At 35.0% G+C, this 12325-nt stretch overlaps 1 protein-coding gene across 6 annotated transcripts in view; it reads left to right on the top strand.

Moving 5' to 3' along the window:
• The window catches only part of ROBO2 (roundabout guidance receptor 2), a 619239-nt gene that overhangs the window by 492929 nt on the left and 113985 nt on the right, over positions 1 to 12325 (top strand). For all 6 annotated transcript variants that reach the window (XM_033211611.1, XM_033211608.1, XM_033211607.1 and 3 more), the window contains exon 7: positions 1703 to 1714. In XM_033211611.1, coding sequence (XP_033067502.1) covers positions 1703 to 1714 — 12 coding nt within the window. The remainder of the gene's footprint in view (positions 1 to 1702; positions 1715 to 12325) is intronic.

Genomic DNA, 12325 nt, shown 5'->3' with positions numbered 1-12325 from the left:
AAAATAAGATAGACATATATTTTATTTATTTAAAACATGATTTCTCACCACAGTTTCTTTTTTTTTTCTTTTGTTAATATCCTACACTCAAAACGCCTTTTCATTTCTAAAGGAAACATTATGTTTGAAATTCAGCTTGAGATGGCAAGCTGAAAAGTGCAAATTCAAAGATGAAGAACAAAAGTTCTTTTTCTACTGGACATTTTGCCCGTGCAAAATTAAGAGAAACATCATCTGTTAGAATAAGCCACAACTTCACATTGTTACTCTGTTATCTCTTTTTGATAGTTAATCTTGTATTCTGCTCCCCACTCCCCTGCAAAAAGAAAGAAATGATGGTACATTGGGTAACTTACTCCCTTTTTCCTCTAGTTATAGCAAACACACCATATATGTTAGGACACATTAGGGTTCCACTACACGAGGCTTTTCATACCACTGCTACAATTGCCTTATTGCCTATTGTCGGAATCTTTCCTGCTTTAATTGTGAATAATATTGTAAGACCATGGCTGTCATAGAGACAACTATGTTTTTATGTTTATGGATTGCACAGAGCTAGTATTATGATGTATCTGCTAAGTGAATGTGTGTAAATACGTGTTCAGTGGTGGTTCCTATCTTGCCCAGAGAGCCATCATCAACACAAAGCCATTGATACGTTCCAGAGTCGCATTACATATGTGCTAGAACTGTATCTACTGAGATATGGGCGAAACACTGTTGAAAAAATTCTGTTTTCAGTATCAGATTTCATGAAATGTCCTATACTACTCAGCATATTGTTTCTTCATTTGGATAACGGGACCAGGTGTGTTACAATATTTGTCTATTGCTTTTACATGAAATGGTTGACCATCTAAACGGATAGAGTGTTATTCTTTTTAAGGAAAGGTTTATGAAGCCCATGTGTATCTTACAATTTCTTTGCATTAATAATGGGGCAGCCTATCACCACTGATTTCAGTGATTGAAAGTTATGGTATAATAAAACAATGATAATTCGTTGAAGCAGCAGTTTGAAAGCCGTTCTCAGTGTGAACAAGAATCAACTTGTCAGTCATTGTTTCCTGCCCTCTGCCAAAAGAAGGAAAAAGCTGAACAGTAGTTAGGGAGCTACTGAGTTGAAATCTCTAAGGATGTTCCAACCTATTTGTTATATTTTCATCCACCCTGTCCATGGATGAAAAGTGATGTGATCTTCACTTATTACTGACTGAAAAGCAGCGTCAGAGGCTTTCCTGCAGTCCTGGTAATGGTTCTGACTAACCATGCTTAAAATCCAATTGCTATTTAAATCAGACAGCGAGGGCTTCTTTTATTGACATGACATTTGCTAGTCTGTGACTTGAATAGTGATATTCATCAGGTTTTTAACTTTGGGGTAACACAAGGCTGTTTAACTCAAGATCTTTGAAATATTAACTATAGTAAGTGATGATGATAAGACTTTACCTAAAATATCTCTCAGATTGCTTATAGTCAGTCCTCGGAGTCAAAGTAATTATTTTCCTAGAAATATATTTATAACTCTCAATTTTATTAGACTCAGACATCTTGGTCATACTTGAATTGTGAGAATAGAAATCACTCTATTGTCCATACTTAAATGTAACATTACACATCATGCATTCTGATAATTTTTCTTTCTTTTTTTTAATTTCCTTTTTATGTTCTCACCACACCATTGTAATGTCTACAGCTCGCCCTGTTGGTAAGTAGCCATCCTTCTATCCACTAAGCATGGCTTTGCACAGTGCTTCATTAACTCATGCATAGTAAGATTTGACAGAGTGGGATGTATTTATTTTACCCATGTTAAAATAATACTTAAGACTGTCTGCTCTAAAAGTTTCTCCTGTTTTTTTTTTAATCACATTGATAAACAATTTTGTAGTGACTTTTGCTACATAGCAATAAGTAGGTAACAATTTTTATGTAAGAGAATAAATGAATGATTTATGTTTAAGAACTGCTAGCTTTTCTTATAGGAGAAAAATATATTGTATTAGGATACAATAAGAAAGCATCACTATCCTTTTTTGTATGTGTAAAATAATCAATTATTAGTTATGTTTGATGATAAGATAAAAAGTTATGAATTAAATTAAAAAGTTCTACGACTTTACACATTTCTTTTAAGTTACGCAGAGTCCCAGTATTTTAGGGATATTTTTAACTGCTGCATATGTATTGCCTGCATGCCTATTTAAACAAAATTAAGTAAAACGCTTTAAGTACATGCTTACCCTAAGTGGGGGAGGGAGAGTGGAACTGTGTTCTTTGGCATGAAAAGTTAGTGTTTGTGGTTTTAATATATCTTATTTTTCATTTGGCTTTGTGAAATTAAAGTAAGTTGACAGCTTGCTTTTGCAGATATTTAAGTGGTAATTATTTGTAAACATTTGGAAGATAAAATATTTCAATTCATTGACTTAATAAGCTTTCTGCGTCTCTTTTAAGCTTTAGTTTAATCCACCAATAACTATGTTTAAATAAATTTTGGTAATTGTGTTACATGTAAATGAATAGATGGATGCATAAACGGATGGATGAAAGAGTGAACAAATTTAGTACACTGCTTCTTCAATATACCAAAAGATATTTAAAACAACTTATTCAATTTTGAGGGCTTTATAAATTGTCCATCTAGCTTCAAAAGCTTTCTTAATGTACTGGCTTGACATTATTGACACTTGATAGATATGTTGGTTCAGACTGACACATTTTTTCCCCCTTTGGTTGAAACAGTCATGGACTTTATTGTTACACAGTACGTTTTTACACTGTCAGCAAATACGGTAAATATACTTTGGTTTCCCAATCTGACTTTCTGATCTAGTGTTTCTGAGCAATACTCCCTTTTGATTAGTAATTTAATATCCCTTATCCTCAGTGACCTCCTCTATAAAATGGAGAGAATAATACCGACTTATCAAAGCTGTTGCAGGAGGGAACTGAGTTTATGATTTATTTTACATGTAAAAGGCATTTTGTCTGTCAGTGTTGGTAGCTATCGTATGCCTAGTTTCTGAGACATTACTTCACATTTTAATATTTTTGAAATAAAGCTATGGCTCACAATTAATTGAAACATAAGCTATGGGATGTTTTTTGAAACAATGAGGAAATCAGTTGTGGTTTGTACAACTGAAGTTTGAAAATTGAAGAATATATTGTAATCGTTTTTAAGCCTTATTTTCTTGTATTTGTAAGGATTCCTATTAATGGTAATTTTATGTGTCTTTTGAATTACATACAAAATTAAGAAAAGAATGAGAAAGAATAAGATGATGCAGCAATGGACAAAGAAAGAGCTGATGGTAGACTACATGACCTCTCTGTCAGATTTCTTTTTCTCAACATGTGTGAGCTAGTTTTCAGGTTCAGAAATTCACTCATTTATGTGTCAAATAAGAAAGCATGTTATTACATAAAGTAAAATAAAATAAGTGGAAACATTTATATATAAATTATACATAACAATGTTATTGATTATATATAATAAAATGTATTAAGTGGAAAGATTGAGAATGATCTGACCCTTTTTCAGATGACTATGGAATATAAAAACTTTGCAACCTTATTTAGAAGTGTTTTAAAGATATTAAGCGTTGCAGTATTTACAGGAGATATGAAAATAGATGAATGATTGACAACATTTCTCAATAGAAAGGATGACAGTAGGTATTTGAAAATACAGGTTGGGGCCGGGCGCGGTGGCTCAAGCCTGTAATCCCAGCACTTTGGGTGGCCGAGGCGGGCGGATCACGAGGTCAGGAGATGGAGACCATCCTGGCTAACACGGTGAAACCCCGTCTCTACTAAAAATACAAAAACTAGCCGGGCGTGGTGGCGGCGCCTGTGGTCCCAGCTCCTCGGGAGGCGGAGGCAGGAGAATGGCGGGAACCCGGGGGGCGGAGCTTGCAGGGAGCCAAGATGGCGCCGCTCACTCCAGCCTGGGTGACAGAGCCAGACTCCGTCTCAAAGAAAAAAAAAAAGAAAATACAGGTTGGTTTTGCATTGGCAGCAGTTGTACTTATAAGCTAATGACTTTTCAAATGAAAAGGAACAATCACATTTAAATTGCAGATCTTTATACACAGAAATCTCATGCCAATATACCATGACCACTTGATTTGTATTATCTCACAAATTTTCAGAACATGGAATAAATAGCATGTTAATAATTTCCAATAGATTTAAAATCTTTAAACATAGGAAAAAGTACATTGATTTGAAAATGTGATATACACAGAGTATTGAGACGTATCTGTCATCTGCAAGATGTTTCCAAAGTTATTTCCATTTTTTATTCCTGTTTGAAATAACTTCTTAAATCCCCATTGGACTGGAACTAAAGAATAGCTTCTTGACACATTGTACTTTATTCTGGGGAAGTCTGTCATTTCATAAATCTATCTCAAATGACTTATGACAATGTTCAGAAATATGAAGAACTATACTTTAAACTTGACAACTACTATTAATTTTAAAAACTGAGTGTTCGATATGCTTTAATTGGATTACCAAAAAAGAGACATAATAAGGCAATTAACCTCATTTTTTTGTATCTACTTCTTACATCAATTTTAATTCAAGAACATAGATATCTGAACATTCATTGTATGATCAAAAAGTATAAGTCAAGTAAAATAATGATTACATATTAAAATTGTAGAAAAACTACATTATTATTTATATTTGTTAATGCACTAAAAAGCATGTTTTTCAACTTTGAAGCTCTTAGCAAGAGCATAAAGGGTACTCTGCAAGGTAGAGGCCACAGAAAGGGGAGAAAAACCAGCTTTTAGTTCCAATATAAATTAGGTGAAGAAATATGTACCAAGTGTATAACATTTAGAGAAAATTCACAGCGTAGTTTGTGTCTGGAGTTTTTGAATGAAAATTAGAAAACATTGCAGATTCTGGAATACTTAGAGATTCAGGAACCATCACTACATTACTCACTGGATGAAACTTCTTGATGGTCTGTGTAGGAAGCCCCCTTTAGAAATCATTACAAACCCCCAAACTGAGAATTTTGCCTAAATGGATGACTCTTATGCGATGCATTTGCATTAAAGAATTTGCAACTCTATGCAATTGCAGTTGGAATAAACACCTCTGGCCTGTATTTAGAGTTTTCCTCTAGGTGAACTTAGAGGATGGCCTAGTGTGGGAGGTATTACTGAAAGCAGACGTTCATATACTTGCCAATTGAGGAAAGCATTTTACGGATTTCACTTGCGCATCTGCAATATCACCAATGGGTCCAAAAGAGCTCTTTAATCTAATGTTCCTATTTGCCGGCTGCCACAAAATCTGGGCAACTATCACTTTAATAATTAAAACTCCAGAAGCCCTTTCTTGGTTTCGACGTTTTACTATTCCAAAGGCATTCTTTATTTGAAAAGAAAAGTACATCGTAGGACGTAGTTAACTATGAATTGCTGAAATATTCATTTGTTTATTTGGAAAAGTCTTCTGATGAGGAAACTGACAGAAGAAAATGGTCTAAATAGGGATAAATATCTTGCTTCCTATACCCATCTGTCTTATTTTTTTATTGGAAGCCTCTCTCGAGCTTAAAAATAAAAAAGAACATCTATTTTGGAGATGGGCAACACATTTTTTCCTAGCAGCAACTCAAAACATGACGAGTGATTTGGAGAGGAACTGTCAAATCTACCAGCTGCCTTGCTTAGGAAGCTGTCCTGCCCCGTTTGGTAACTTGTGTACCATATGCTGGATGCTGGTTGCCTGGAGGATGAAACTGAAAGCCGAGTACTTCACGTGAAACTTGTTTAAAATAGCAAAAACAAATTGACAATCCCCAACGTGATGGAAACTTCTAAGTATTTTCTAACTTAGTGACCTGAAAGCATGTTTCCTTTTGATGGAAGAATGGAATTGGCCACACGATCATTTAGAAGTAATAAGAAGTACACATGTTTTTTGGCAAAATTCACCATTTAAAAATTATTTTTTAAAAGCAGCAGGCACTACTCTAGACAGAAATCTATAGGGACTTTTTTTTTTTAATGTTTCAATGGCTTAACCACAGTAATTAAATATGCCATTTTAGAAAGTTCCATTGTATGAGTTGAAGCAAAGTTTTGTTAAAGCATGTTTGAAAGCAGTTTATTCTGAGACCACCAAGAAGTCAAAAAAAAAAAAAAAAAAGGTTTGTGATTGGAAAATTCATTCAAGATGAACTGTAAATCTGACGTTACTTAAAGAATAATGTAACAGATATTTTGATGCCCCCATCTCCCACCCGAACTTGAAATTTGGAAAATATAATGTGCTGTACATAATTTGATATTGGAACTATCACAGTTTTTTTAAAATCAGAAAACTTAAAAGGTATTGTGTATGAACCTTTTCAGGTTTGGATGCACTTTTTGCAAAAGATGTTCTAAGTGTACCTTGAAAGGAGACCTAGACTTTTATTTCTTGCATCCCTTTTCTTTGGACAAGCTGTTAGCCCATGACCTGAGGTAATCATCTCCCTCCTGAGAGCTCTTAATGTTTCCTGCACCTGGCACTAATTAGCTACTTTATGCAGAGTCTCATTTAATTATTATTAAGCATCATGCTTTCCGTTGCTCCATATGTTTTGATTAAATGGTAGGTTTAAAAAAGACATTCTGTTTTATCTTCTATATTCCAACTGAGTTTCCATAATGTGAAATGTTTAAAATATCTTAAGCTAATGTTCATTTCTAAAGTGAAACACAAGCGTGGATTACTTCTCAGGCTGAGCTGGTTCTAGCCTTGTGTACGTGACAATGTCTGTCCATCGAACAGGAGGAGAGGCCAGGTCTTAAATTACTCTCACGCTTCTTTTTTTTTTCCTTTCAGAACTTGGTAAAAATGTTCTATTGTCTTGGTATTGAATGGTATTATAGTGAAGTCTGAAACTTACAAAAAATATAATTTTTTCTTGGCTGGGATGTTCTTCTACCATATGAATATGCATGTAGTCCCTTCTTTCAAGTAACTTTGCTTAGTTATATCTTGGTTATGATCATCCTGTATGTAATATTTCTAGGACGCAATGAGCCACTTAAATCTGCCACATCTATGCTTTAATTTGCTTTACTTCAATAACTGTTTTATCTTTGCTTTTTTTTTCTGTTTTACTTTCTCATTTCTTCAAATACGTTAGCTTTCCTTAGTCTCAATTTCACATTTATCAACTTCTCTATAATAATTTCAGTCATTTTTATTTCATATTGTATATTTCTCAATGACAATATGCCATGTCTCCAACTTTTAAAATTGCAATCATTATGTATTTCTTATTTCTAAAATATCTAAGTTTTTTGTTTTTTGTTGTTTTCTTGTTAAGCTCTAATATGAAATTCTTTATCTTGTCTTTTAGCTTCTGTACCCCTTTTTTAGTTTTTAAAAGAGAGATTTCATTGTATATAATTTCATTTAGACTATGCCTGCCTAAGTATTTATTTTAAATTGTTTCTGCATTTCTTTGAGTAATTCTTGGAAGACACAGGTTCTTTGTCTCTTTTTAATTAATTACATTCCTTTTCTGTCATGAATGAAATAAGTGCTTAGTTAATATACAAGTTTGTGTTAAATTTTGTTTTGCATAGATTCTGTTTTGGTTACTGTGTGATTATTCACTTTCTAGTTAGCTCTGAAGACTAGAGTTTGCATATTTGGAGAAGAGAAAATGTGAAATAGCAGGGTAATTCAATAACTTCTATTTGGAATGTTGTTTTTAATATCTTACTAAAAACATACTATTTTCTTCTCAGTATTATACTAGGCCTGGTGATATAGAATCACCCTTTTTAAGTTATGAGCTGTGTGCATTTTCCTATAGAACTCTCTCCTCATCTTCCTTTATACTCTCTGCTTCATAATAAAGATGGTTTTCAGGTGTGTCCGTTTTCTATTGCTGCATAAAAATGATCACACATCGAGCAGTTTAAAACCAGGTCATTCTATGGGTCCAAAATGCAGGCAGTCACAACAGGGTTTTCTCCTCACGGTCTCACAGACCCAAATCAAGATACTGGCCAGGTTATGCGTCCTCTGGAGACTCTCCAGAAGAATCCACCTCAAAGTTCCTTGTGGTGTTTGTCAGAATCTGGCCCTTCGTGGTTGTAGGACTGAAGTTCTCCTTTCCTTGGCTGTTAGACAGGGTGACTCACTGTTTTCAGTGACTGCTCTTCAGCTTTTGCACATCGCTGCCGCCAGTCTCCACAGCCAGCGGAGGTGCCCTGAGTTCTTCATGTGCTTTGCTTTGTAGCTCTCTGAGGCCTCTTTCTGATATCAGCTAGAGAAAATGTCCTGATTTAAAGATCCAGAGTATTAAGTAAGGCCCAGCTGATGAATCAGCCCATTCTAAGGTCAGCTGATTAGTAACCTTAAGTGTATCTCTAAATATTTTTTGTAAACTAATATAATCATGAAAGTATTTCCAGGAAGGGCCTGCCTGAGGTCATGGGGCCTCAGAATTCTGCCAACTACAGTAGGTTTTTTCTTTCTTTTAGTACTTCTTCCTCTGCCTTCTGAATTTTAGCTTATTTTCTGCAGTGATGTCTCATATTTCCCATGTCTCACTCTACTTTAAGTGTTATTTTTCCCATAAAAGGATCATGCGATGGGCTCTCACAATGATGTTAGATCATTTTTGTGCAGCTGGTATTGATAAAGGATGAAGGCTAGTTAGGCTGGTGTCCCGTGTGCTTCCCCAGTTTTCTTCAGACTTTACCGTATTTGGCAGGGGCACTTCATAATTTGTGGTTTGGGGGCTCTGGTCGTTTTTCCTTATTATTCCTGTCTTTTGTTGTACTCAATACAGGAAAGTGAAGTAATCTGATCCTTTCCTCAATTATCTTAACCTAAACACCAAAAGTTTGAATAATCATCATTTTTGGAGTCTCTTCAAATAAAAATAAAATAAATATGAAGTATTTTTAATTAGTACTTAAAATTAAAGTACTATAAATATTAAATATGAGGATAATATAAATACTCAGGCTCAAAACAGTATTATGAGATTAGTATTAAGAGGTTTCACTGGCTGTGTCCAGAAAAAAAATCACATTAACATTTGAATTACGTATTCAAAGAAAGTCAGAATTTTCATAAGTTCCTGCACTTTGTAGACAGAGATGTCATGAGACATATACTGTAAAATAGATTTTATGATATGTGCTACACCTAAATGTGCATGGTATTTGAATTGCTACACTACTTAAACATATTAAATGTCACTCAAGGGAATAGTACATAATTAGATTTATTAAAAATATATAAACTAGCAAACTATATTACATTTTGATTTAAAATATATCTGAATGCCTTTTAAAATCTCACTTATGGCAAGTATTGCTTTCCAGATATACTGAGGATATTATTTTCATTTCCCCGACAAAACTATCAGCTCTTTGTCGGTAAATACATTGTTATATTTATCTTTCTGCTGCCTCTAGGTCTAGCATCACACGGATGTGTGGTGGGGGCACACAAATGTTGGTGCAGTTAATTGATACACGCAAATGCATACATAGGTAATATTTGCCTAGAAAATGTTTATGCAAGCAGCTTTAAATAGTGCTATAAAAAGATTAAGCAACATTAATGGTAACAGGCCAATCACATATTCCCCATTCTGCTGGTAGGAGATAAAATACAACAAAAAGAAGGCACTAATGAGCTAGGATGGTGACTTACTAAGCGTGTAATTAATGTTATTAAGAAACATTGCAGTTGCATATTAAAATTCCGTTAACTAAGCATCCCTTCAGCATCAGTACATTTGTTCCTTGGTTTCAAGTTTTTTCTTTTTTTTTTTCTGATTGGCATCTTCATGCAATCTTTTTCTAAAAAATGAGATAATGGGATGTGATCAGCCCTCGTGGTTTAGCTGGAGTGCTGACATGACAGTTCTGGCAAGTTGACAGGTTAAGTGAGTGAAAATGGATGTCTTGTCTCACCATTTACTTCAAGAGCCATTTTAAGCTATAGTTTCCCTCTCTTTACTCCCACACTTACAACCCCTTCTATCCCAGATGTAAGAAGTCAAGTTTTCCCAATTTAGGAATTTAAGATCTTGAAAGAAGTTTTTCACCACTTTAAACTAGTCTTCTGCTGGTCAAAAATGAGATCATTTCTTTACAAACAATGAGTTAATTTCTCTAATAATGAATTAGTTTTTAAGTTAATAGCACTTTTTATTGCCTATAATGTATATACACCTATGTATATTTAAAAGTTCTATGAAACTTGCATGGTGAATCTCCTAATGATTTCCATAGTTACGTGATTTCCTATACCTACCTATAATTAAGGAAATCTATTTTCATAATCTGAAATATAATAAAGTTTAAAATTACCTGCACATGTGCCCACCTTATTTACAGTGTGAGTCAACTATTCCTGTTGATTGCAATGTAGACATATTTAATATGATTATAGGATTAGAGTGAACTTGCTAAACCCAGTAAAGACCATTTAGATGAAAAAATACATGGTTCCACTCCCACTATCCCTCAGTTTAATTTCTGCCTGGCAAACTCGAACGATGAGCCAGTTCACAGTGGAATTATATTCCCTGCCCGAAGCCTTCAGATACCTAAGCTGACTAAAGGAGCACGCCCCTCTAGATTGCCGCAGGCACAAAGAAGCCAGGTGAGGGAGTGGTGCCTTGGGGCAGTCTGAGAAACTTCTGTCTCTAACATACTGCCTGTGTTTTCCCCTCGGGGAGAAACATTCTCCCACCCTCCCCCTAATCTAAAGGAACAAATCAAATTTGTTTCTCTCTCTCTTCCCCGCCTCCTCTTTTCTTCTTTTCTCACTCCTTTTCTTCTCCTTCTCTCCCTCCATCTCTTTCCTCTTTTTCTTCCTCTCTCTCTCTTTCTATGGTTTCTCCATCTGTAGAAGGCCAACTGAGTCAAGTTACTATTTTGCTTGGTATGTATGTATTACAACCTTCATTGTATTGTGACATGTCACAACACAATTGTAACATGCATTGTAACACGCTTGATTGTTTCCATGAATGTCTCTTCTGGTAGGAGGTGACTTCCAGAGGAGAGAGATCTTGGTACCCTCTGACACAAAATAAAATCACGAATGTTATTTAAAAAATAATTGAATAGTATTATGAATTGAATTGCCATGTAACATCTGAATTCATTTTTGTAGAAATTTATTACTGTGGTATGTTCCAGTAATGTTTTGCCTTCAAAAACAGAAATATAAGTGTTAAGGCACTGACCCAAGTATAAACTGGCTAAGTGCTTGTAGCCATTCATTATAACACTGTTTCTATGTGCCTGCTTATGAGATCGGAAAATGTAAGACATTTTGTGTATTATTTTTTTTTTTTGCCACGGAGTCTTCCTCTGTGGCCCAGGCTGGAGTGCAGTGGCCGGATCTCAGCTCCCTGCAAGCTCCGCCCCCCGGGTTCCCGCCATTCTCCCGCCTCAGCCTCCCAAGTAGCTGGGACTACAGGCACCCGCCACCTCGCCCGGCAAGTTTTTTGTATTTTTTAGTAGAGACGGGGTTTCACCGTGTTAGCCAGGATGGTCTCGATCTCCTGACCTGGTGATCCGCCCTTCTCAGCCTCCCAAAGTGCTGGGATTACAGGCTTGAGCCACCGCGCCTGGCATGTAAGACATTTTGAACTGAGTTAACTCTTTTCAGAATTCTTTCCATTCTAGAATGATTATTTCATTATTTCAAAATCAATATTTCATTTTGATATTTATATTGTGCCATTTCAGGCAGGAGCACATTATGTGTGACTCTAAATGAAAGAAAATGGTTTGAACCACTTTCACAAAACATATACATATTCTGGGGGTGCATGTGTATTACACTTACCAAAATAAATTCAGTGCTATTGGCCCTCCTTGGAATTGTTTTTACAGTTGCAACACATGGCAATTCAGAAGGCCACTTATGTTATTTTGTAGTCATTCTATGTAATTATTGGCTGACTTTACTGCCTTTTCAAGTAATCAGATTTTGAATAATTGAGGGTTTTTGTGGGGGAGGAGGTTCTGATATTATATGAACCCTCCAAAATGAATCTCACAATCAACAAATTCCAAGACTGTTTCCAAACTGTAAAGAGTAATAGCTGCATAATGGTAACATGTTTTACTCATACAAGGAATGAATATAATTTGTATGTATATGTGAGACCTCTCCTGAGTGTAGAGTAGAATATGAAGTCTAAATTGATGAAGAATCTAAAGATATGATTCATGGTACTCATTCTATTCTCTTTATTTATTTTTGTGTATTTTATTATTTTTGTGTATTTATGAGAGCACTAAAT

The sequence above is a fragment of the Trachypithecus francoisi genome, unplaced genomic scaffold (assembly GCF_009764315.1).
Source record: "Trachypithecus francoisi isolate TF-2019V2 unplaced genomic scaffold, Tfra_2.0 Lachesis_group0, whole genome shotgun sequence".
Classification (NCBI taxonomy): domain Eukaryota; kingdom Metazoa; phylum Chordata; class Mammalia; order Primates; family Cercopithecidae; genus Trachypithecus; species Trachypithecus francoisi.
Note: the sequence above shows the minus strand (reverse complement) of the source record. Positions and strands in the feature narration are given on the sequence as shown.